This window comes from Chenopodium quinoa, unplaced genomic scaffold, assembly GCF_001683475.1.
Source record: "Chenopodium quinoa cultivar QQ74 unplaced genomic scaffold, ASM168347v1, whole genome shotgun sequence".
Lineage (NCBI taxonomy): Eukaryota > Viridiplantae > Streptophyta > Magnoliopsida > Caryophyllales > Amaranthaceae > Chenopodium > Chenopodium quinoa.
Window position 1 is genome coordinate 1,268,406 of NW_018742418.1, and position 22,550 is coordinate 1,290,955.

General features: G+C 33.7%; 2 protein-coding genes across 2 annotated transcripts; one reads left to right on the forward strand and one right to left on the reverse strand.

Moving 5' to 3' along the window:
* Positions 1-6,118: 6,118 nt before the first annotated feature.
* Positions 6,119-8,730, forward strand: LOC110707695 (protein FAR1-RELATED SEQUENCE 5-like). Its single transcript, XM_021885731.1, has 4 exons — positions 6,119-6,442; positions 6,904-7,591; positions 7,634-8,287; positions 8,722-8,730. Exons 1-4 carry the CDS (start codon positions 6,159-6,161, stop codon positions 8,728-8,730), a joined length of 1,635 nt encoding a protein of 544 aa, XP_021741423.1. The 5' UTR covers positions 6,119-6,158.
* A 5,112-nt stretch (positions 8,731-13,842) lies between these two features.
* Positions 13,843-15,784, reverse strand: LOC110707703 (merozoite surface protein 1-like). Its single transcript, XM_021885743.1, has 3 exons — positions 15,714-15,784; positions 14,243-15,111; positions 13,843-14,125 (listed from the first exon to the last, which is right to left on the reverse strand). The coding sequence occupies exons 1-3, from the start codon at positions 15,782-15,784 to the stop codon at positions 13,923-13,925; spliced, it is 1,143 nt and encodes a 380-aa protein (XP_021741435.1). The 3' UTR covers positions 13,843-13,922.
* Between the last annotated feature and the right edge of the window lie 6,766 nt (positions 15,785-22,550).

A 22,550-nucleotide genomic window follows, 5' to 3' on the forward strand; every position in this document is an offset into this window, starting at 1 on the left:
CAATAATTAATATTTAATATAATTGAGAGTATCTTTCATACATGCATATTTGATATTTCATTATTTCTCATCACAAGCATAGTTCCATGAAGTTAGGACATTATCACATATTCTGTATTAATAATGATTAATCCGAATGTTGCTGTAAGCCTGTAAATGTGGTTTATTGGGTTTTTATTTATCAAATCTGCTTGAAATTGATTCATCGATGCAGGCTGTTTATTTAGACAAATATTGCCTGTTATAACTTTATCAAATTGAACAACATTTCATTGATCCCTGTATTAATAGCGCGATCTGCGATCCTATTTGAGTTGTCCCAGAAAATGAAACGGATAAAGTATTAAATTGACAGTTAAATGCAGAAAACTCATACTATAGGTATATCTCATTGTCATTCACCTTGTCCAAGTTAACTTTATGACCCATTTATTTGTTCCAAAAATAAGTTTAGATCTGATTATTAAACCATATCACGTTTAACTTTGACCTGATTGATGTTTAACCTTGCACTAGGATAGTAGGATAGATCTTATGGGTTTTAAGCTAATAAGATAGGTCATATAATCATCATATTTTCGTATTCGGGTTCAATAAGAAGCATATTTTCCTAGCACCGTAAAATTTCAAATTGAAACCGTTTAACTGTCCGAAACCAACCGATCCAAATGAGAACCGAATCGATTAAAAATTGATTTTTTGAAACTGAAAACCAATCCGAATCCTACTTTAGTAAACCCGAAACCGAACCGATCCGAATAATGTTATACCGTATAAGAATTGAACCCGTTAACAAACCGAACCAGTTCTTAACCGAACCGTTTCTAACCCGAAACCTTTTGAACCAGGATAAAAACCGTTTACACCGAACCGTTAACAAAGCGCAACCCGTCTGTACCAAACCGTTTACTACCCGAACCGAATTAAAACCGCACAAGAATAAATCGGAATCAAACTGAACCGATAATAATTTGAACCGATGGGAAACCAACTTGTAAGACTTCTCCACCTAAGACTATCCCTAAGTGCAAAACAAACCACCTGCAATTACAAAGGAAGAACAAAAGTCAACTACAGACTCTCAATCCAAGGAACTGATTTCAAATCGACCCATTTTCAAATCGAATTATCAAACCGTTTTGACAGTGCTAATATTTCCACATATGTATTTAAGGGACAAATAATTTCGACGTCGACAAGAGGAGGTTAATGGTATTTTGGGGACATTTAATGAGAGATTGAATGATTAGTGAGCTTAATTTAGTGGCTAATGGGTAGTGTCCTAGTGACTATGGTCCAAAGCTTCAAAATTCTCTTTTCCTGACAATTCAGCAGTACTCTCATTACTACATAAGCCCAAAATGAACTTTGTGGCACCGTGGGCCAATATTGTAATATGGAGTAATTGTTTAAATATTGGCCCACATGGCCCAAAGTCCCTTTGTTATTTTTTGTCTTTGCAAATAGTAAGGCTTACAAATGTAAAAGAATACATATGGCCCAAGATCCAATAATCAACGGGAATAAAACTAAGTACTGGCCATGGGCACCAAGTAGGCTTCACGGGGCCTTTGTGAACCACGAGAAGCAGCTTGATGCTTTATCTTGTCGGTTTCAAAAATGTTATCAAAGGTCAACTTTGAAGGCTTTACACAATATTGGGCTATTTATGGAGATTTTGGGACCTGATGACGATAACTCACGCAGTAGTAGTGAATGCATCCTAGCGTCATACTTATAATGTTATTTGGAACCATATACGACAATTATTTAGTTGCATAAAGACTCGTTGTGACCTTGAGTTAATGAATGAAGGCATGTACTTTTTTTTTTGAAACAATGAAGGCATGTACTTAAATGTGCTAAAAACTAATAGTTTAAAGACAAAGTGAATGGTTTCTAAAACTTCCAACTATCCAAATGACCCGGGGTCAATGGGAAGCACTATAATCTCTTTCCTTTCAAGATTTAAAAATGTCGAACATTGTCCAAAAATCCATGTTTTTAGGCAAATTTCATTTTTTTCCCCCTAAAATTAAAGTGAATGCATGAGGTGTTCCTAAGATTGTATCTGTTGTAACAAGTCTACCAATTCTAGGTTTATAAAGTCCTCATAGTGAGTTTGATTCAAATGTGTAGCTATTGTTGCCTGCATTCCTGCAACAAACTATGAGATGAGTTTCTATCTCATTATGAAGCTATGTACTTTTTCCATTAAAATGAGGCTTCATTCATCCCATTATGAATGAATTGAACAATGATAAACATTCAAACAATTAAAATGAACATTAAAGCCAATACTAAACACACATATTAAAAACAACACATGCAAGATACAGAGTAAAACCTAAGGTAGATATCTCAAACTTTATAACCAAGCAAACATGCCCATACTATATATTGAAAGGGTACGTATTGTTAAGATATATATGTATATATTGTGATAAGTCAAAGTGTATAATTTATTTACCGTATTTGTAGCCTAGATTAAGGGAATTGATATCTCTTGTAATTTGTATATATTGCTATTGAATCAATGAGAATAGCCACGGAATATAATTCCTTTGTGGTATCTGCAGTCTAAGGAAATTTCCGCTGCACCCTAGTTGTTCCGCCCCTTCTTCTCTTCTTCTTTTTTCATCTTCTTCTTCTCTCTGTGCACAACAGCTATGTCGGATTCAAAGAACTCCTTTCATTCGGCCCTTGCTATTTCTAATATCAAAAATAACATTCCCATAACCCTTGAAATGGAGAATGTTCAATACTCCACTTGGGCGGAACTATTCAAAATTCACACTCGTTCTCACAAGGTTCTCAACCATATTATTGCTCCGAAGAAGAAGGTTTCCGCACCTTCCACTGACGAGGAAAAGGAACTATGGTCGACATTAGATGCAATTGTTCTCTCGTGGATTTATGCCACGATTTCTCATGACCTCTTGCATACTATTATTTAATCTGACTCAACGACAATGAAGGCTTGGAATAGGTTGCGTGATATATTCTAAGACAATCAAAACTCTCATGCCGTAAATCTTGAGCATGATTTCTCAAACATAAAAATGGAGGATTTCCCTAACATTTCGGCATACTGTTAGCGGCTTAAGAGCCTCTCCGATCAGCTGAAAAATGTAGGGGCACCGGTGGATAATAATCATCTTGTCCTTCAATTGGTCTTCGGCCTTACGGAACCATACAAGGGTGTTGCTACCTTAATTAGGCAAAGCAACCCTCCCTCAATTTTACCAAGCTCGATCAATGCTTACCTTAGAGGAGGCGGGCTTGGCAAAACAGGCGGCAACGGTTTCAATGTCATCCATGGTGGCGAGTTCTTCACGAGATGCAGAGACGGGGTTTGATGGCTCGGGGACAGCTCAAGGGAAGAATAAAAAAAAATGGTGGTCGGAAGCTGAACAACGGCGGTGGACGTGGTTTCGGCGCCGGTGATGTAATACCCCTAATAATTCTATACTCTATCTACATATATTTTATAAAGAAAAGTTTGGTTTGGTTTTACTTTCTCTCAAATTTACAAGTAAGTTATTTTTCTACTCTTGTTTTAGAGATGGTAGATTATAATACCCTAAATTTTTCTATTTTAAGTTTCGGGGACGAAACTTATTTTATGAAGGGTAGATTGTAATACCCGAATATTTTAAGATTTATCAGATACATTTTATGGATAAAATAAGATATTTTAAATTATTTTATGAATTCTTATACTCTATTTTTGTTATCCTATATATATATATACGTACATACATATATATATACATACATATATACATATATATATATACATATATATACATATATACATATACATACATATATACATATACATATATATATATATACATACATATATATATATATACATACATATATATATACATACATATATACATACATATGTATGTATATATATGTATATATATATATATATATATATATATATATATATATATATATATATATATATATATATATATATATATATATATATATATGTACCGGTGAGAACACATCCTATATGTGAGAACCAATCTCAGCCATCAAATTGTATTCAATCCAATGCACATAAAACTCCTAAAATCACACCTAACTGTCATCTCTCTCCACCTAGCTAACTAGCTTCTCTCTCCACCAAGAGCTTCATCAATGGCGCCTAATCAGTAACGCTGTTTCTCATTGCTTCAAATTGCTTCATCAATTGCTTCATCAAAGTAATCATAAGCAAGTTCACACCGACCTTGCTCGCCTTGCTCTATATTACTAATCGCGATTGCAATCGCTGCTACAAATCAAATTCGCCAGGTTATTGAATTGCATGTTAATTGGATGATAATTTTTGATTTTTTGGTTTGTTCTGTTCTTATTAATTTGCATATTTAATTGCATCAATCGCCAGGTTATGAATTGCATGTTAATTGCATGATAATTTTTTATTTTTGAGGTTTGTTCTGTTCTCATTGAATTGCTTGTTTAATTGCATCAATTATGGATTTGATTGAATTTACTTCTTTGAAATTTTTTGAATTAAATCAACAATTTAGGTTTGATTAATTTGATAGAAATTGAAAATTTGCAATCAAATTTAAAATGAGCAAATGAATATAAAATGAGCAAACCTAACTATTTGTAATAATATAAAAACATATAATGAGCAAACATAATTAAATTGAGCAAATCCAAATATTTGAGTTGCAGAAGCAATGAAAATGAAAGAAGTAGATGTAGCTAATGAGCAAATATTTAATTGCTCATTTATCAAATGAGCAAGTGGTTGTGCTTCTTAGATTGAGCACTTCTGTGTGCTATGATAATCTGAAATTACTGTGTTTGTGTGTGTGTGTGTGTGTAAGTGAGTGTAAGAGTGCATGTGTTAGAGTGTGTGTGTGTGTGTCTAAGTATGTATGGTTTTTGTAGGCAAATATGCTATACTGAATGCTATATATGCTAGGTTTTGCAAATCATAGTGAAGGGTAGAATTATCAACATTTACTCCTTTTCAAATCATCTAGTTTCTGCTATCAAAGCATTGAGTTCCTTGGTTTTCTTGCCTGCACACAAGCCCCAAACCCCTTCTTCATGGTCTGTTTCCTGCACACCAACCACACTCCCTTCTTACACTTCCTTATACAAACCTATTCCCCCCTCCCCCCTCATCTTTCTGTTTGCAATTCTGATTCTAAATCTGGTTTAAGATCTATTTTAGATTATGAAATTATTTTGTGTGTGTGTGTGTGTGTGTGAGTGTGTGAGTAAGTGTAAGAGTTATGCTGTAAGTAGTAATTAGTATGGTTAAAAACATGATTCAGCAATACATATGAGATTTTTAATGAGCTTCCTTAAACTATTTTATGGAATTGTTACTAACCTGTTATTTCTATTATATTTAATGTCAGAAATGATGAGCAACAACGAAGAACTTGACAGTCATTCTAGTACCATCACAAATGTGGCAACTACTCCTACAATAGTAGTTTCTCCTAAAGTAGCACCTTTGCTCACTCCTGGAGGAACAAAAGAATGGCTTCCAATATTCCCCAATGAGTTGAAACCAGCTATAGGGATGAAGTTTAATAATCTTGAAGAGGGCCTTGAATTTTATAAAAGATACGCATTTGCTATTGGATTCAACACAAGAAAGTATACAATTAAAAGGCAAAGAAGAAGCAAAGAATTGAAATCACAGTATATCTTATGCAATAAAGAAGGATACAAAGAGAAAAGAAAGCCTACTGTTGAAAAAGATTTAAATAACAACGAAGGAGGAAGCAATGAAGAAAAAACTTCAATCAAAAGGAAGAGACTCGTTACTCGTGTTGGGTGCAAGGCACATATTGTCATAAAGCATTGTGATGATAACAAATTCATAGTGTCACAATTTCATGAGGGACATACTCATGCACTTTATACACCTAGTTGCAATCTCTTACAAAAAGAAGGAAGAAAAATGAACATATTGCACAAAAAAATAATTGTGAATAATTCTAAGGTACGACTTTCAAAGTCTCTTATGTTTTATGAATTCTCTATATGTTCTAATAAAAGTAGTATGCTCATTTGAAAAATGAGCATTAAATTATTTGCTCATTTGACAAATTGTTTTGTTCTTTAAATAGGTGAATATTGGTCCTGTTGCAACTTTTCGAATGATGAAGGAAATTGTTGGAGGATATGATAACATCGGTGCATCTAAGCAAGATTTCAAAAAATTTCATAGAGATTTGAAAGCATACATTCAAGGAAGTGATGCTCAAATGTTCGTGGATAACTTTACCAACAAAAAGCTAATGTGGAGCGCTTTTTTCTTTGATTTTGAGATGGATGAAGATTATTGCCTTTGTAGAGCATTATGGGCTGACCCCCTTTGTAAAAAGAGTTACGCTCTTTTTGGTGATATGGTATCCTTTGATACCACATACCAAACCAATAGGTAATTCATAAAAATCACAATTCATTTTTATGTTATAACTATAGCTTAAATTAATAACTTTGTTTTAAATGAACTTAGTATAACTGTTTGCTTATTTCACAAATGAGCATTAACTTATTTGCTCATTTCAGAAATGAGCATTCAATTATTTGCTCATTTGACAAAAAAGCAAACAGTTGTTTGCTTATTTCACAAATTAGCATTGAGTTATAAGCTCATTTGACAAATGAACAATCAATTATTTGCTCATTTGTCAAATGAGCATTGAATTATTTCAGTAGCTGATGACAATTCTGATTTCATAATCTGATTTCAGATTCTATTACAGATTGTGAGTGCGTGTATGTATGTGTATGTGTGTGTGTGCGTGTGTGTGTCTGTGTCTAAGTACGTGTGTCTGTGTATTTATGTGTGTGTGTAATTATTTGATCATTTAAAATTTAATCTGTATGTGTAAACAGGTACAACATGGTGTTTACTCCATTTACAGGGGTTGACCATCATAAGAGCTGCATTACTTTTGCTGCTGGTTTCATAACAAAGGAAGATATAGTGTCATTTGAGTGGTTGTTCAGATCATTTCTCAAAGAAATGGGTGGAAATGAACCGAATTGTATGATTACAGATCAAGATCCAGCAATGAAAATTTCTGTTAAAAGTGTGTTTAACAAGACTGAACATCGGTTCTGTATGTGGCACATAATGAAAAAGTTACCAGATAAGGTGGAGAAATCAATCATGCAAGAAGAAACTGGTTTCCTAAAAAAATTATGTGCTTGTGTTTGGCATCTTGAAATTGAACCTGCTGAGTTTGAAGAAAGGTGGAACAAGGTGATGGTTGAATACCACTTGGAAGAACATGAGTGGTTAGGTTATATGTACAAGATAAGGAACAAGTGGATTCCGGCGTATTTCAGAGATGTGTTCCTTGGAGGAATAATGCGTACAACATCAAGATCCGAAAGCGAAAACAACTTTTTTAGCTCCTTTATCAATCCTCATGTGTCACTTGTTGAGTTTTACTTGAGATATGAAGCTGCAATTGATGCCCAGAGACACACTCAAGGTCAGAATGATAATGATTCAAAGCACAAATATCCTGAGTGCAAAACACCACTAGGGATAGAAAAGCATGAATTTCAATATGAGGTTGAAATTGCTTGTTTTTCTTGTGGTGTTGATGAATTGAAGAAAGAAAATGGATTGGAAGTTGCAAAAGTAAGTGAAGGAAATCGGATTAGAACATTTGATGTTGTGTTTAATCCAACTAACTATGACACCACATGTTCTTGCAAGTTGTTTTATAGACAAGGTATTCCATGTAGACATATGATTTGGGTTTGGAAAGCAAAAAGGTTTGAAACCATTCCTGAGCAGTATATGCTACACAGATGGACTACTATGGCACTAAAAAAACCAATTTTTGACTTGCGTGGAAACCTGTTGGAGCAATGTGCTAATTTAATTGACAAGAAAAAATTGTTAAATGACTTATGGTCAGAGATACACACTTGTGTAAGTTTGGCAGAAGGAAATGATGAAGATATTCAAGATCTTGTGATAAATCTTCAAGGAATAAGAAAGGATTTGGAAGCTAAGAGGATTGCAAGAAATAATGAAACAACAGGAAGTGCAAACAACAAAGCACAAGACATTGAGCTATTGATTGGAGCTAGTGTGCCAACTGAAATAATTGTCAAACCTCCAAAAATTTCAAAGAATAAAGGGACTGGAGTTCATGTATCAAATGAAGAGACTTCAAAAGAGAAAGGGGCTGGGATTGATGTGCCAAATGTTGAAACAAGAGGTAGAAGTGCAAAAAGGCTGAAGGGAGAGAAAGAAAAGGTTGTAGAACAAAACCAGAAAAAGAAGAGATTATGTAGAGGTTGTGGTGAATTGAGTTACCATGATATTAGAAATTGTCCAAAACAAGTGTAATGATAACTTTATATAAATATAAGATTTAATATTTTTGGCACATCTCCTCATTATATATTAAACATTTCAATTCAGTAGTTGATCACAATTCTGATTCTAGAAATTAATTTCAAAATCTAATTCTGAATCTAATTACAAAATCTGATTTCAGATTGTATTACAGGTTATGAGTGCGTGTAAGTATGTGCATCTATTTCTGTGTGTGTGTCTGTGTGTGTGTCTATGTGTGTGTGTCTGTGTTAGTGTGTGTGTATGTGCATCTGTCTGTGTGTGTGTGTCTGTGTGTGTATTTGTGTGTGTGTGTATATGTGTGTGTATCTGTGTGTGTGTGTCTGTGTCAGTGTGTGTGAATGCATATATGTGTGTCTGTGTGCGTGTGTATGTGTATTTATGTGTATATGTGTGTGTAAGTGTGTGTGTGTTCTTGTTTAAGGGAGGAAGGGGGTTGTAGGTGATTATGCTATTTTTCAAACAATAAAATGCAACACATAAAAACATACCATAAGAAATAATAAAGATCCTGGAAATTTGTGTTTTAAATTTTGTTAATATTCTGTTGATTTTATATTTCTTAACAGAATCAATTATTTACTCATTTGGAAAATGAACAATCAATTTTTTGCTCATTTAGCAAATGAGCAAATAGTTAGTTGCTCATTTTTCAAATGACCAAATAGTTAGTCGCTCATTTTTCAAATGAGCAAATAGTTAGTCGCTCATTTGTCAAATGAGCAAATAGTTAGTCGCTCATTTGTCAAATGAGCAAATAGTTAGTTGCTCATTTGTCAAATAAGCAAAATTTATTTTTAATCATTCATTAAATAAACAAGCATTTCTTCGCTCATTTATTAAATGAGCAAATTATTCTTTGCTCATTTGTCAAATGAGTAATTTGTTCTTTGTTTATTTTTCAAATGAGTTAATTATTCTTTGCTCATTTGTCAAATGAGCAAATTGTTCTTTGTTCATTTTTCAAATGAGCAAAAACTTAGTTGCTCATTTGTCAATTGAGCAAATAGTTAGTTGCTCATTTGTCAAATGAGCAAAGAATAATTTGCTCTACCCTTGACCAAATAATTGTTCTTTGTTTATTTGCTCAAATAAGCAAATGTTTATTTGCTCAAATAGTTCGTTGCTCATTTGTAAATCAACAAATAGTTCAAATAAACAGTAGGTATAAATGACAAAGTATTTCAGGTAAACACAAAAGTCACCATAATCAAAAGTCACCAGTTTTACATCATTCAAAAAATAACAATTTACAAGTTGATTAAATCATTGTTTCTCTACTTCCCTAAAATTAGAAAGCTATGTCAACACCTTAATCAATACTACACCAAGCAAAATATTGAGGTAACACTAACAAGTAGCCTTTTCATCTTAAGCTTTTTCTTCTTCACCCTTTTGTTCTTCAACTTTTTCTTCTTCAGTCTTAGGAGAAACTTTCTTCTGCTTTTTCTTCTTTTGAGGAATTTCTTTAACGGATTGAATTGTGTTTATTTCGCTTGAAACTATTGCCAAGGTGTACTTCACACGAAGTTTTTCCATGATTATCACCTGTAAGAAATAGGAAAGAAAAAATAAAACAAGAAAATTTTAAAAAATATAAATGTATAAAGCAGGGTGAAGCACGAAGCACGTAGCACGTAGCAGAAGAATAGAATAAGTAATAAGAAACCCAAATTCTGATTCCTTTACATTTATTTAAAAACAAAAGTAGCTTGAAATCTTGCTAAAGGTTCACTGGGTTCACTGAATTTTGGTTCAATTGCTCTACAGTTTATAGTCCAAGTTTCATCTGAGTTGGAAAAGGGAAGGTGGATGATTGGTGTGCAAGGTCACTCAGAACCATCTGCTACTTATATTGGACATAAACAGTTTATATTGGGCATAAACAGAATTCTATTAGAAGTTGTGGAAATTATGTCTTGTTTTTTTAATTATTGAAATGTTGGTGCAAAGCCTCTACTTCAAGAGAAAAAAAAAACCAGAGTAGGAAGCTGCCTTAGTGTGCTACCTTCTCTGCTATGCATAAACAGATGGAAGCTTGGAAGATTTCACTTATCAAGGATGCATAATCCACAGCCTAGAGCACTAGTTGATGCCAGTTTAAGTATGTGCATGTGTTTCTGTGTGTGTGTCTGTGTCAGTGTGTGTGTATGTGCATCTGTCTGTGTGTCTGTGTGTGTATCTATGTGTGTGTGTTTGTGTGTGTATCTGTGTGTATGTCTGTGTGTGTATCTGTGTGCGTGTGTATGTGTATTTATGTGTATATGTGTGTGTAAGTGTGTGTGTGTGTTCTTGTTTAAGGGAGGAAGGGGGTTGCAGGTGATCCTGCTATTTTTCAAACAATAAACAGAATTCAAATTAATTCAGTCAAATAATTGCTTGCTCATTTGAAATATGAGCAAATTATTGGCTGCTCATTTGACAAATGAGCAAGATTTATTTAAATTTCTATATAAGAATAATAAAAAAATATCTTGGTGGTGCATATAAACATACTAATATCCTTTTATTATCATGAATTTTCTTTATCATTCAAATTTTCACTTTACATATCCATATTCCTATAAACTCAGAGAGTATTAGAAATTAACAAGTAAAAATTGTACGCCTTGTAAAATCCAGCAAACAAGTACCTAAGGACAATTCATATAAGATGAAAGACTTACATTATTCTTCTTCAAACCTGAAGCCCACTTTGACAAACCCATGTATGTTTCCATAATCCTCATCAATGCAATTCCACAGTGCAAATGATTATTATCTGTAGACTTCCAAGGAGAATCAAGTGTAACATGCTCCATGCGCTTGATATCACTTGACAACACAGAGCTCTGTACATTTTCTTCATATTGCATAAAATTGCAAAATGCACTTCTCTGAAAATAAACATGTCAAATGAGAAAAGATAATAGATATTTATAAAATCTAATAATTTTACTGAAATAAGCAAACATAATGTTAATAGAAATTAACTTTTAAACCGTACCAAATGTTTTAAAAGCTGTGTATGATCTCCGGAATCTTCACTATAATCAATAACCTCAATATTACCATGCTCTGTGGTAGTGTTGAAACATACCAAGAAATAATGACCTGTTTCGTAAACTGGGAAGAAGAAAAGTTGAATGTCCTTCTTTTGGACAACACTTTGGCTGTATAACTTCTGAGAAACCTCACGAAACATAGTATTCCAATAACTAACAGAATCAATCTCATAATGAACAAGACACTCCTACATGTTTAAAAAATAAAATAAAATTAATACAACTGGAATACTGTAAAATACTTCAATAAAATAAAATAAATTAAAGAATATGAACTTACAGTAGCAGTAACATTAAAAAAGAAACGAGCAGGAGAACTTGAGTCTCTAAATTGCTCATTATAATTCAAAATACTACACCAAGCATTAATGATTTCTGAATCAATTTTAAGGTGACTATACAGCTTTTTAAGTTGAAATCTCATGACTTCAACATCATGCACTCCATTAACTTTGGATAAAAAGACTAGATCACTGCATAAAGGAATTAAAAAAGTTAATATCACTAAAGCAAATATGAATTAGTATACAAGATAGCAAATTTTATAATAAAAAAAAATACTTACAAACGATTTTTATCATCATCAAACAGAGCTTCCAAGATAGTTTTCTGAACTTCTGATAATGTAGTGTAAATGTTGATAATCCGTGCCTTAAAAGGTGATCTAAGCAGCATTGATGGTTGAACTTTACGCTTCTTCAAAACAGGAACATCAGCACCACCTACAGCACAAGGAACATCAGCATCGGCAGCAACTGAAGGTCGTACAGGAACATCAGCATCAGCAGCTACTAAAGGTTGTACAATAGTTGGGGAGTTCTCCGGATCATCAAATCCTAAACTGAAAGTAGGAGTTCCAAATCCTTTTTTAACTGAAGATCTCAAACCAGATCGAATACTTGAACCTCCTACAACTTTTTCAGTTTCAACTACAATAGCAGGACCTTCATTTTCAGAAAGACTATTTGCTATCTGAACACTTTCAGCCGCAATCTTTGTAACATCAATGGCTCCTGTTACGATTGGACAATCAGCCCTAGCAAAGACTGAGGATTCAACATTCTTCTCATTAGCAAAAATCTTGGAAAATCTATCCCAAGCTTCAATGACGGCTGGATCTTGCCAATACTCATCGTCTTGGCTAAAATAAAAGCTATGATTTTCTGGCATAGCTTGAGAACTCAATCTTTGCTCGTCACAAATACCCATTGCATCTTCCTTCAGCTTTTGTATTTTCTGATTGTGAGGAAAATGCTTCACAGCTAGTTCATGTTTTTCATGAAAGTCCATGTATGCCAACACCATCTTAGTCGAAGACGCTGCAAGATCCATTAAGCATTTCTAGAAAAAAAAAACATAAATAAATAAGATAAATATAAAACAAAAGACTAAATAACAAATCAATGGTAAAATATTTGCTCATTTGTCAAATAAGCAATTAATTTTTTGCTCATTTGTCAAATGAGCACTAAGGTTTTTGCTCATTTGACAAATGAGCAAAAAATTACATGCTCATTTGACAAATGAGCAAATATTTTTTTGCTGATTTCTCTACTCCATTGATGCGCCATAATAGAGTGCCACCTTGCATCATTATTCAACTGTTGCTGATACTCCACAACCCAATTTTGTCAACCAAACTTCACAGAATAGAATTCAGAACATTGAGTTAGAATGGATGTCATTAAACAACAAAATAAATTAATATTAGATCTACATTAAAAATCATATAAATACCTTCTTTGGATCTACTTCAACATCTTCGTTAGTTTGTGGAACAGTTGGAACATATGTTTCCTGAATGCAAAAAAAAAAAAAAAAAAAAAAAGTCAGAATAAGTTGGGATCGTTTGCAATGAAATCTAACAAGATTTGGTCCAATTCAATTAATTCTAAAAGGAAAAAAAGCTAAGTATTGATTGAAAGTGAAATACCATTTTTGGTTGTTTGCTGCCAGAAGGACCAACAACCTTTAGATTTTTATCGAAAATTTCAAGCCTCCCCTTAAAAATTTCCAGTTTCTCACGGCTAGACAACATATTCGTTGTCCAACCTTTGAGAACAGGAGTTTCTCGTTTCGCTCTAACTTCCTCAATGACAAAATGATCAACATATAAAAGCTATAAACAAGTACGATAGAAAAGATTAGTAAATTAAAATTAAACAAATAAATAACAGTTAATGCATAAAAAATAAAAAAAATAAAACTTAGAAAATACCAGAACCAGCCCTTACTGAAACCTACCCACACATTTCAATTCTGATTTCAGATTTCATTATAGGTTGTGAGTGCATGTATGTATGTGCATCTGTCTGTGTGTGTGTGTGTCTGTGTGTGTGTCTGTGTGTGTGTGTCTGTGTCAGTGTGTGTGTGCATATATGTGTGTCTGTGTGCGTGTGTATGTGTATTTATGTGTATGTGTGTGTGTAAGTGTGTGTGTGTGTTCTTGTTTAATGGAGGAAGGGGGTTGCAGGTGATCCTGCTATTTTTCAAACAATAAAATGCAACACATAAAAACATACCATAAGAAATAATAAAGATCCTGGAAAGTAGCAAGTAGGAAGCTCATCCCATTTGATCTTCGCCTTCACAAGAGAATCAAGGATAAAATTCGACCAATTTAAATCCTTGATTTTAGCAACATTACTCAAATATCTGAGAACGTCATGATTAACATTCTTGTTTTGTCCTCCTAACATAAAATAACAAAATTTAAAAAATATGATCAAACAAAAACTAAAATGAGCAAAATGAAACTAAAATGAGCAAAATGAAATTAAAATAAGAAATATGAAAATTAAAAAACTACCTGACATTAAAGTGGAAACACAAAGAACTACGAAATTGCGTTTGAACATTGGCCCAGCTGATTTATGGTTCTTCAAGTACATTGAAAGTTCCCCAATGTTCACAGATAATGAGTTCTTTGGGAACTGTTTTTTCCACTGGTTAATAACTTTATCATCCTTTGAAAAAAGATTAGCATCCATCTCCATGCCTCCAGCTGGCAGCCCTAGGACATCATGTACATGTTGTTCCGTAATTTTGAAAGGATCGGAATCAGGAATATTCAACGTACAACTATGAGCATCAAAGTGCTTGACTAACCAAAAACCCAATTGCAAAGGCAGTTGGGACACTTTCAAAAACTCCAAAGACCCAAATCCTATAGCTCTAATGGAAGTCAACTGATCTTCAGAAAACTCCTTAAAAACATTAACAACAGATGAAGGTGACATCCTATTACGCAACGTCCCATAAACAACAGATTTTGATTTCTGCACTTCATCAACAACATCTTCACTGTCTGGATCCTCAAACTTCACATTATGCTTTTCTTTCACTCTTTTTTCAACCTTTTTTGCTTTACCCTTTGTAGCAACTACTTTGATTTTCTTTTTCTTCTTTTCACTGATCTTCTCCTTTGCCACTAGAGCCCCTGATGAACCAGCCTCGGCAACAGCCCCTGATGAACCAGCCTCGGCAGCAGCCCCTGATGAACCTGCCTCGGCAGCAACCCCTGGTGAACCAGCCTCGGCAGCAGCCCCTGATGAACCAGCCTCGGCAGCAACCCCTGGTGAACCAGCCTCGTCAGCAGCCCCTGATGAACCGGCATCGACAGTAGCCGCCCCTGATGAACCGGAATTCGCACCAGACTCCTTTTCAATAGAATTCCTGCTGATACAATATCATAAAAAAAAAGTCAAATATCACATAGATTTAACGAATAAGGAAAAACATAGATGCTCATTTGTTAAATGAACAAATAGTTAGTTGCTCATTTGTGAAATGAGCAAACATTAGTTTGCTCATTTGTCAAATGAGCAAATAATTTGTTACTTATTTCTAAAATAAGCAAAATAGATAGTTGCTCATTTGTCAAATGAGCAAATACTTAGTTGCTAATTTAACAAATGAGCAAATAGTTAGTTGCTCATTTGTCAAATGAGCAAATATTTAGTTGCTAATTTTACACAAATGAGCAAAAACATAGATGTTCATTTGTGAAATGAGCAAACGCATAGATGTTCATTTATGAAATGAGCAAATAGTTAGTTGCTCATTTGTGAAATGAGCAAACATTAGTTTGCTCATTTGGGAAATGAGCAATCAGTTTTTTGCTCATTTGGGAAATGAGCAAACAGTTTTTTGCTCATTTAGAAAATAAGCATATAGTTATTTGCTCATATGTCAAATTAGCAAGCATTTCTTTAATAATTCATTAAATCAACAAGCATTTAATAAGAAAACATAAAATAAGGAAATAACAAAACACGTACATTATCCTTTCCAAATGTACATCTGTATAATCTTTAGCATTGTTAATATCAGTAGCAACTGAAGAATCCATAGCACCGTTACAAAAAAACCAAAAAAAAAATGTAAGGTAACTTAATCTACAATGTTGCATCTATAAACAGAAGCCAACAACTAATAAACAGAAGATGGACAAGAGCCTGGTTGTTTCAACTTAGGAATGCAAGCTAGTTTCTGTTTGTTTCCTTATTGGTTTTCTGTTTTTTCTGGTTGTATTTTGTCTGTGGTATTTTTTTCTGTTTTGATGCAGAGGCTTATGCCATGGTCACTAGTGACTCAAACACACAGTTCAGCAGAACGAAGGATATAAGGCCATATGACTGAGTCATTGCCGATTTGCTCCTTTATGCTATTCCAGGGTACCACATACTTCAAAAAGAAAAAACCTAACTCACTGAAAACTGAGTTTTACTTGTTGTAGTACGAGTATTATCCAACATGACTTTGTCAATCAACTTTATAATAATCATAATAATAATAATACTTCTATATACCTTGGTGTATTATTTATTGTTATTATATGAAATGGGATATAAAGATATACTAGTAATAATTTAACAGAAATTAAGACGACTTTTGACCAATAATTTTATACAATCATTAATTTTAGTGGTGAAATATTTATTTATTAAAGAAAAATATATGTGAGGCTATCAACAAAAAAAGAACTATGCTTGGAATGGTCAAAAGATAATAATGTAGGCAACGGATAGTTGAAATGATGCCATTGTTCTCTGTAGTTGGTGGCTGACTAGCTTGCTTTCGCTTATACTCCTGATAAAATAATTCACTCTTTCTTTGATTCAATGCTTCAATCATCTCTATTTTATTTTACATACAGCTAAAGAACAGCTACCAAATCAGACAAATATTGCCAATGAGATCTAGAGTTCTTTGGCACTACGGAAACCATAATTTCAGCTATTATATAAAAAAAAATTGGAGCTACTTGAGCTGTCAAATGAATTGACCAAAAAAATTTTGGTTGATTCGTAGTTATCTGCTGGTTTGTCGATAGTTCTAGCTTATAAGCCAAACGCTAACATCAAATAGGTTCAGGTCAGGTTTTGCAAACTCAGTTCTTCTACATACTGTTCAAGTCAAGAGCTCATGCAAAAAGAACGTGGTACATCAAACACAAATGTAGCAGCAACAAGCAAGTTTCGTAAACTGAGTTCTCCATAATACCGTTCTGGTCCAGAAATTTTGCACAAAGAACAGAACGGTGGTACTTCAAACACAAATGTAGCAATAGCAGGCAAGGATGAAAATTCAGCAACCAAACCAAAAGAAAAGGAAATTTAGCAGTTTGGGGAACTGGTTCAGAGTTCAGCTATTTTGAATCAAATCCCAAAAGAATAAATAACCATTAACTTATAAATTTACACACATGTTGCTAGAATGTCATTCCAAACTTTGTTTTCTATTGCCATACTAACAACTCGTATATATCCATCTATAAACTCTAATCAATTTAGATTTATGATAAGGCATGCTTAGGAAGTGCTCTCTATGATCTTTAAGACCTTCTTTTGTACTTCAAGTGTAGCAGTAGTTAAGGACCCTAACTAAAGCATTAAGCATACATAGTCCTGCCATTGACAAAAACAGTTATATACAACATCCACTATAGATTTTAATAGCCTATAGCCCCATAAATCCAAGCCCTGACATTATAAAAAAACAAAGCACATTTAACATACATACAAGTTTCGATCCGAAAGCAATTATAACATACTCTAAGCACCTGTATACAACAACAAGGTTTCCTAACAACAAAGCAAAAATTAAGAGTAGACAAATCCAACACATACACAAGCTCTTAATAACAGAGTAACAACCAAAGAACCATGACATAGAAACGAGGAAGCTAGGAAATTGAGATATCATAATTTTAATCTTTAAATTTACTTTAAAACATAATTGATTTACTTTAAAAAGTCTATATCATTATATACCTTCCATTTCATCGTGTAAAAAAACTCTTTTCCCCAAATCATTCATCTTTCATTCACAGCTAAATCTTTAGCTTCCTTAAGGCCCAAATAAGTAAAACTCTCATATTAGATTGAACTCACGTAAGATTTCTGACTTTCCCACCTTTGTACTTCATGGACCATAGAAATGAGGGAGAGAATAAAGTGGAAGGTTAATGCTAGTACTACAGCCTCCCAACCTCTGTCATCATAATGTGGTGGTTTTTTTTTTTGGATTAACTCTCAAATAATGCTTCAAATGGCTGAGGTTTCCTTTCGAGCTATTAGAAAATCTATGTTATGATACAGAGTTTCCACTGCTCATCGAGTAGCAATTTAAAACCTCAACACCGGCCAAATCTGAAGTGCTGAACTACATACAGGCTAAAGGCACGCAAATGCAGTGCAGTTTATCTGATTTTGAAATGATATAAACAAATAATCTAGAAAATTCAAACTTGTTCCCCAAAAAATTAGTCTTTTGCACACTACATAGGATCATGCACAAAACAACTATATCCAAAAAAATAGTAGAATAAATCCAAGCATTCTAAACAAACCTCCGCTCATAATTATTGAACAAGAGTTGAGGAGTAACATAGATTATAACCTTGGATGTAGAAAATGGAAAGGATGTGGCTGACATAGTAATTAAGGTAGATTATTATGTGGCTATGTGCCCTAATAGTGGGTCTGACTAACATCCAGCATGGTATATAGGAATCACTGAAGAAGAATGAAAACAAATCACCATTGTGAAACAACATACGACAGGTTATAGAACAAATATTATATAAGCTACAAAACAAACAAACAAATAGATCATCAATCATTAAAATCTGAAGGAAATATTAAAGTATAAACAAGTAATAAGAATCCTTTGAAGAAATGAAAGTTTTAGGTTGTCCCAGCATTTTACTCTAATTTCAGGTTATTGTTTACAAACCAGGTGAAGGATTAGTTTAATTGAGTGTCATCAATCATAGCAGTCATAAAATTGAGTGTCTCCACGGTCTGACTCCCCCCCCCCCCTTCCCTCCAAACAACCGCTTAATGTTTGCACGAAGCTCTTGTTAAGTTTCTACAAAACAATAGAGCAACAAAAATCGCAACAAAACCACAACATAATTTCTCAAATACACAACCAAAGCAAGAAGAATTGTAAAAACCTAAATTCAGACAAAATAAAACTAAAAATAACTTGATAATTACTCAAAAAAACGAAAAAAAAAACTAAAATCAACAAAAAAAAAACAAACTAAGAGATAATCGACACAAAGTAACCTAAAATTAATGAGCTAAAATCAGAACAAATTAAACGAAAAGGAAAACGAAAATCAAGCAAAAATCGCAACAAAATCAAAGCAAGGACACTTAGTAAAACCTAAATTCAGCCAAATAAAACTAAAATTAACTTGATAATTACTCAAGAAAACGAAAATAAAACTATAATCAACAAAAAACGATAATCAAAACAAATTAAACGAAAATCAAAACGAAAATAAACAATGAATGTAACATAAAATTAATTGAAAAACAGCAAATGTATAAACAATAGACTCACATTAACGAAGAATTGATGAAGATTGAAGAACTTGTGATGAAAAATCAAAGAGAAACAGAGTAGAAAACCGTAATATTGAAGGAGGAGAGAGAAAATTGAGCGAAAGGAAGAAGGAGGAGAGAGAAAAAACGCAGGAAATGAATTTGAAATAAATGAGCTTTGTTTTACCGGGTTGTATTATGACCGTTGGATGAAATTGATCCAACGGTTGTAATATGTCCTCACATATAATAGGGTTCTCACATAAGGGGGGTGGTCTCATATGATCCTATTTCTATATATATATATATATATATATATATATATATATATGGCCATATGGGCAGTCGTGTCTTTGCTTTCATGGGTTTTTATTGATATTGTTGGCGCCTGAAAATCAATTCACCAAACACTTCCACCCTTTTAATTAGTGGTATACAATTATCACTATATATGAGATCAAATTTTGGATCTTTGCTAATTAATTTGGAGCACTATGCGTGATGTCTTGGATCGCTACCCACAATTCACAAGTCCGGCAACCCTTTGTTTTAGTTTTTTAGACGAACGGTAATCACACTATATCAATCTTTTGATAATATAATTTGATTGTATTGTTTATTATGCGTAATCACACGAAACTTATTTTGGAGTTGTTTGTATTATATTTCGCATTATCGTGAATTTTATGATTTATTATTTGTAATCTTGTACATATATATGACAAATTATTATGGTATTATGATTTGATTGGTTTTGAATATCGTATTATCTTTGTTGTATTGATTGATCGTGTTATTATTATTTCTAGGGTTTTTAATGTTGTAGCTACGGGGAGTATTGTTTTATTAAGGTTTTAGGGTTATTAATGCAGAGTATTATTTTTGGGTTGTGAGTTAATTATATTTGGGTATTAGTTCTATTGCCCTATAAGAGTTGAGATATACTATGATTGAATCGAGTTCAAATTGTTATATTATTTGGGAACATGTGCCATTATTGAGATATTATTTATTAGCCTATGAATGATTATTTGATCAAGGTATGAGATCAAAGTGTTGATAATTATTATTCTATTTTTGGTTTGAGGCTCAGCATTATAGGCCTTAATCCTTGGCATGTTGGTAAGGAGATGATAATCATAAGTTAAGAATGAGGTACACTCTTTATTTATATTTTTCTATGGTCCCCTATAGTGAGATTTGACCCGTATGTTGGTCTGGTTCAAGGCGTTTTTCTGGTTATTGAGAGTATTCAAGTTTTTATAGTTGTTGGTTTATTATTCGAATTACTCATGTCCAAGGCTAGGTATAAAACAAAGAGCGTGGCACACTTATGGGATAGATGAGATAATTGAGTAAAGGTTCGTGTTATTATTGGAGGTTGAGTTGAAAAAGGTTATTTTAAGAGTACAAGTGTAATGTAGTTTTGAACTACATTGTTTAATTGACCTAGTAATGTTGATTATTCTATTATACTCTGTATTCTGATATGTGATGATTACTCAGCTTTTTGCTGACGTGTGTGTGTTGTTTTGTTGTGCTACTTGTGTTTGCGGCCATGTCTTTTTCTTATGGTGGCCCTGTGACGATCTATTTTGGAATTTGTCCTTAATGGTGAGCAGTCAAGTCTAAACAGGTTGATCAAGTGATCGTAGCTAAAGGAGTTCAAGTGTTTCGATTAGTATTTTATAACGAGTTTGTAAAGCTATATAAATAGCTCACTTAGATTTATTGAGTTCGTTGTAATTATTGAGATTTTGTAAGCCTTAGCACTTGACAAGTTGTTGAGTGTGGCGGTGATACCTCCGATTTAGGTGTATGCTTTCGCAATTTTATTTAAAGGTTGTTTACTTTTTTTTATTTCTTATTTTTTATTAGTTAGTCAATCGGGGGTGTTACAAGTGGTGGGCAGAATTCCGGCGGTGCTGGTCGTGGTGCTCCCGGACAGCAGCAACAACAATGGTGGGCCCCTCCTTGGGGTTGGGTACCTCAATGGGCGGCTCCCCCTTGCCCATACCCAACCCAAGGTTGGGCTCGTCCACAAGGCCCAATGAAGCAGCAGTCTGGTATTCTTGGTCCACGACCCCAACAAGCATACGCAGCTTCTCAACAGTCCATGTCCTATGCTCCAACGGACATTGAATCGGCTATACACACTATGACATTGAGCCAACCCGATCCCTCGTGGTGGATGGACACTAGTTCCACTTCTCACATGACATCCTCCAACGGTAATCTCTCGTCTTATTTTAATTTAATCAATCCTCATAATGGTATTGTTGTTGGTAATGGTCATATAATTCCTATTCGTGGTTATAGTCATACTACTTGCCTTCTCCTAACCCACCTTTGTTCCTTTCTAATGTCCTCCATGCCCCCAAACTCATTAAGAATCTGATTTCTGTTCGAAAGTTTACAACTGATAATTCCGTGTCTGTTGAGTTTGACTCTTATGGTTCTTCTGTGAAGGATTATCGGACGGGGATGCCAATAATGAGATATGATAGTCAAGGAGATCTTTACCCACTCACTTCCACTATCTCACATTCTTCTCCATCAACCTTTACATCTTTAGCGTCATCCTTTTGGCATGATCGTTTGGGACATCCGGGTTCTTCTATTTTAAATGCTCTTTGTAGTAATAAAAGCATTGAATGTAATCAAACTTTTAGTTCTAGCGTTTGTCATTCTTGTGTACTCGAAAAACACATTAAGTTGCCTTTTATTTCTTCCAATTCTACTACTTCTATGCCGTTTGATCGATATTGTTCATAGTGATCTTTGGTCATCTCCTATTTTGAGTTCATCGGGTCATCGTTATTATATGCTTGTATTGGATGATTATTCTAAGTTTTTGTGGACTTTTCCTATAGCCAAAAAGTCGGATGTTTTTGATAGAATCATAGCTTTCCAAGCATTTATTCGTACCCAATTTGAACGGCCTATTAAAGCTTTTCAATGTGATAATGGGAGAGAGTATGATAACGAACCTTTTTGGGTTTTGTGTGAGTCTAATGACATGTCTTTCTGTCTTTCATGTCCACATATGTCATCACAAAATGGAAAGGTTGAGAAAAATTAGACCATTGAATAATATTATTCGCACTCTTCTTGCTCATGCATCTTTACCTCCATCTTTTTTGCACCATGCTTTGCAAATGACAACTTATCTTCATAATATTCTTCCAAGTAAATTGTTAGATTATAAGTCTCCTCTCCAAGTTCCTTACCAAAAGGAACCATCTTACTCTCACTTACGTGTCTTTGGATACTTGTGTT

Bases quoted from the DNA above. Each gene is read 5' to 3' on its own strand.
- LOC110707695 (XM_021885731.1), top strand. From the start codon at position 6,159: ATGATGAAGGAAATTGTTGGAGGATATGATAACATCGGTGCATCTAAG. The intron at 6,443-6,903 runs GTAATTCATAAA...ATGTGTAAACAG, and splicing joins ACCACATACCAAACCAATAG to GTACAACATGGTGTTTACTC. The intron at 7,592-7,633 runs GTTGAAATTGCT...GATGAATTGAAG, and splicing joins AGCATGAATTTCAATATGAG to AAAGAAAATGGATTGGAAGT.
- LOC110707703 (XM_021885743.1), bottom strand. From the start codon at position 15,784: ATGGATTCTTCAGTTGCTACTGATATTAACAATGCTAAAGATTATACA. The intron at 15,112-15,713 runs GTACGTGTTTTG...ATATTGTATCAG, and splicing joins GTACATTTGGAAAGGATAAT to CAGGAATTCTATTGAAAAGG. The intron at 14,126-14,242 runs GTAGTTTTTTAA...ATTTTATGTTAG, and splicing joins TGTTTCCACTTTAATGTCAG to GAGGACAAAACAAGAATGTT.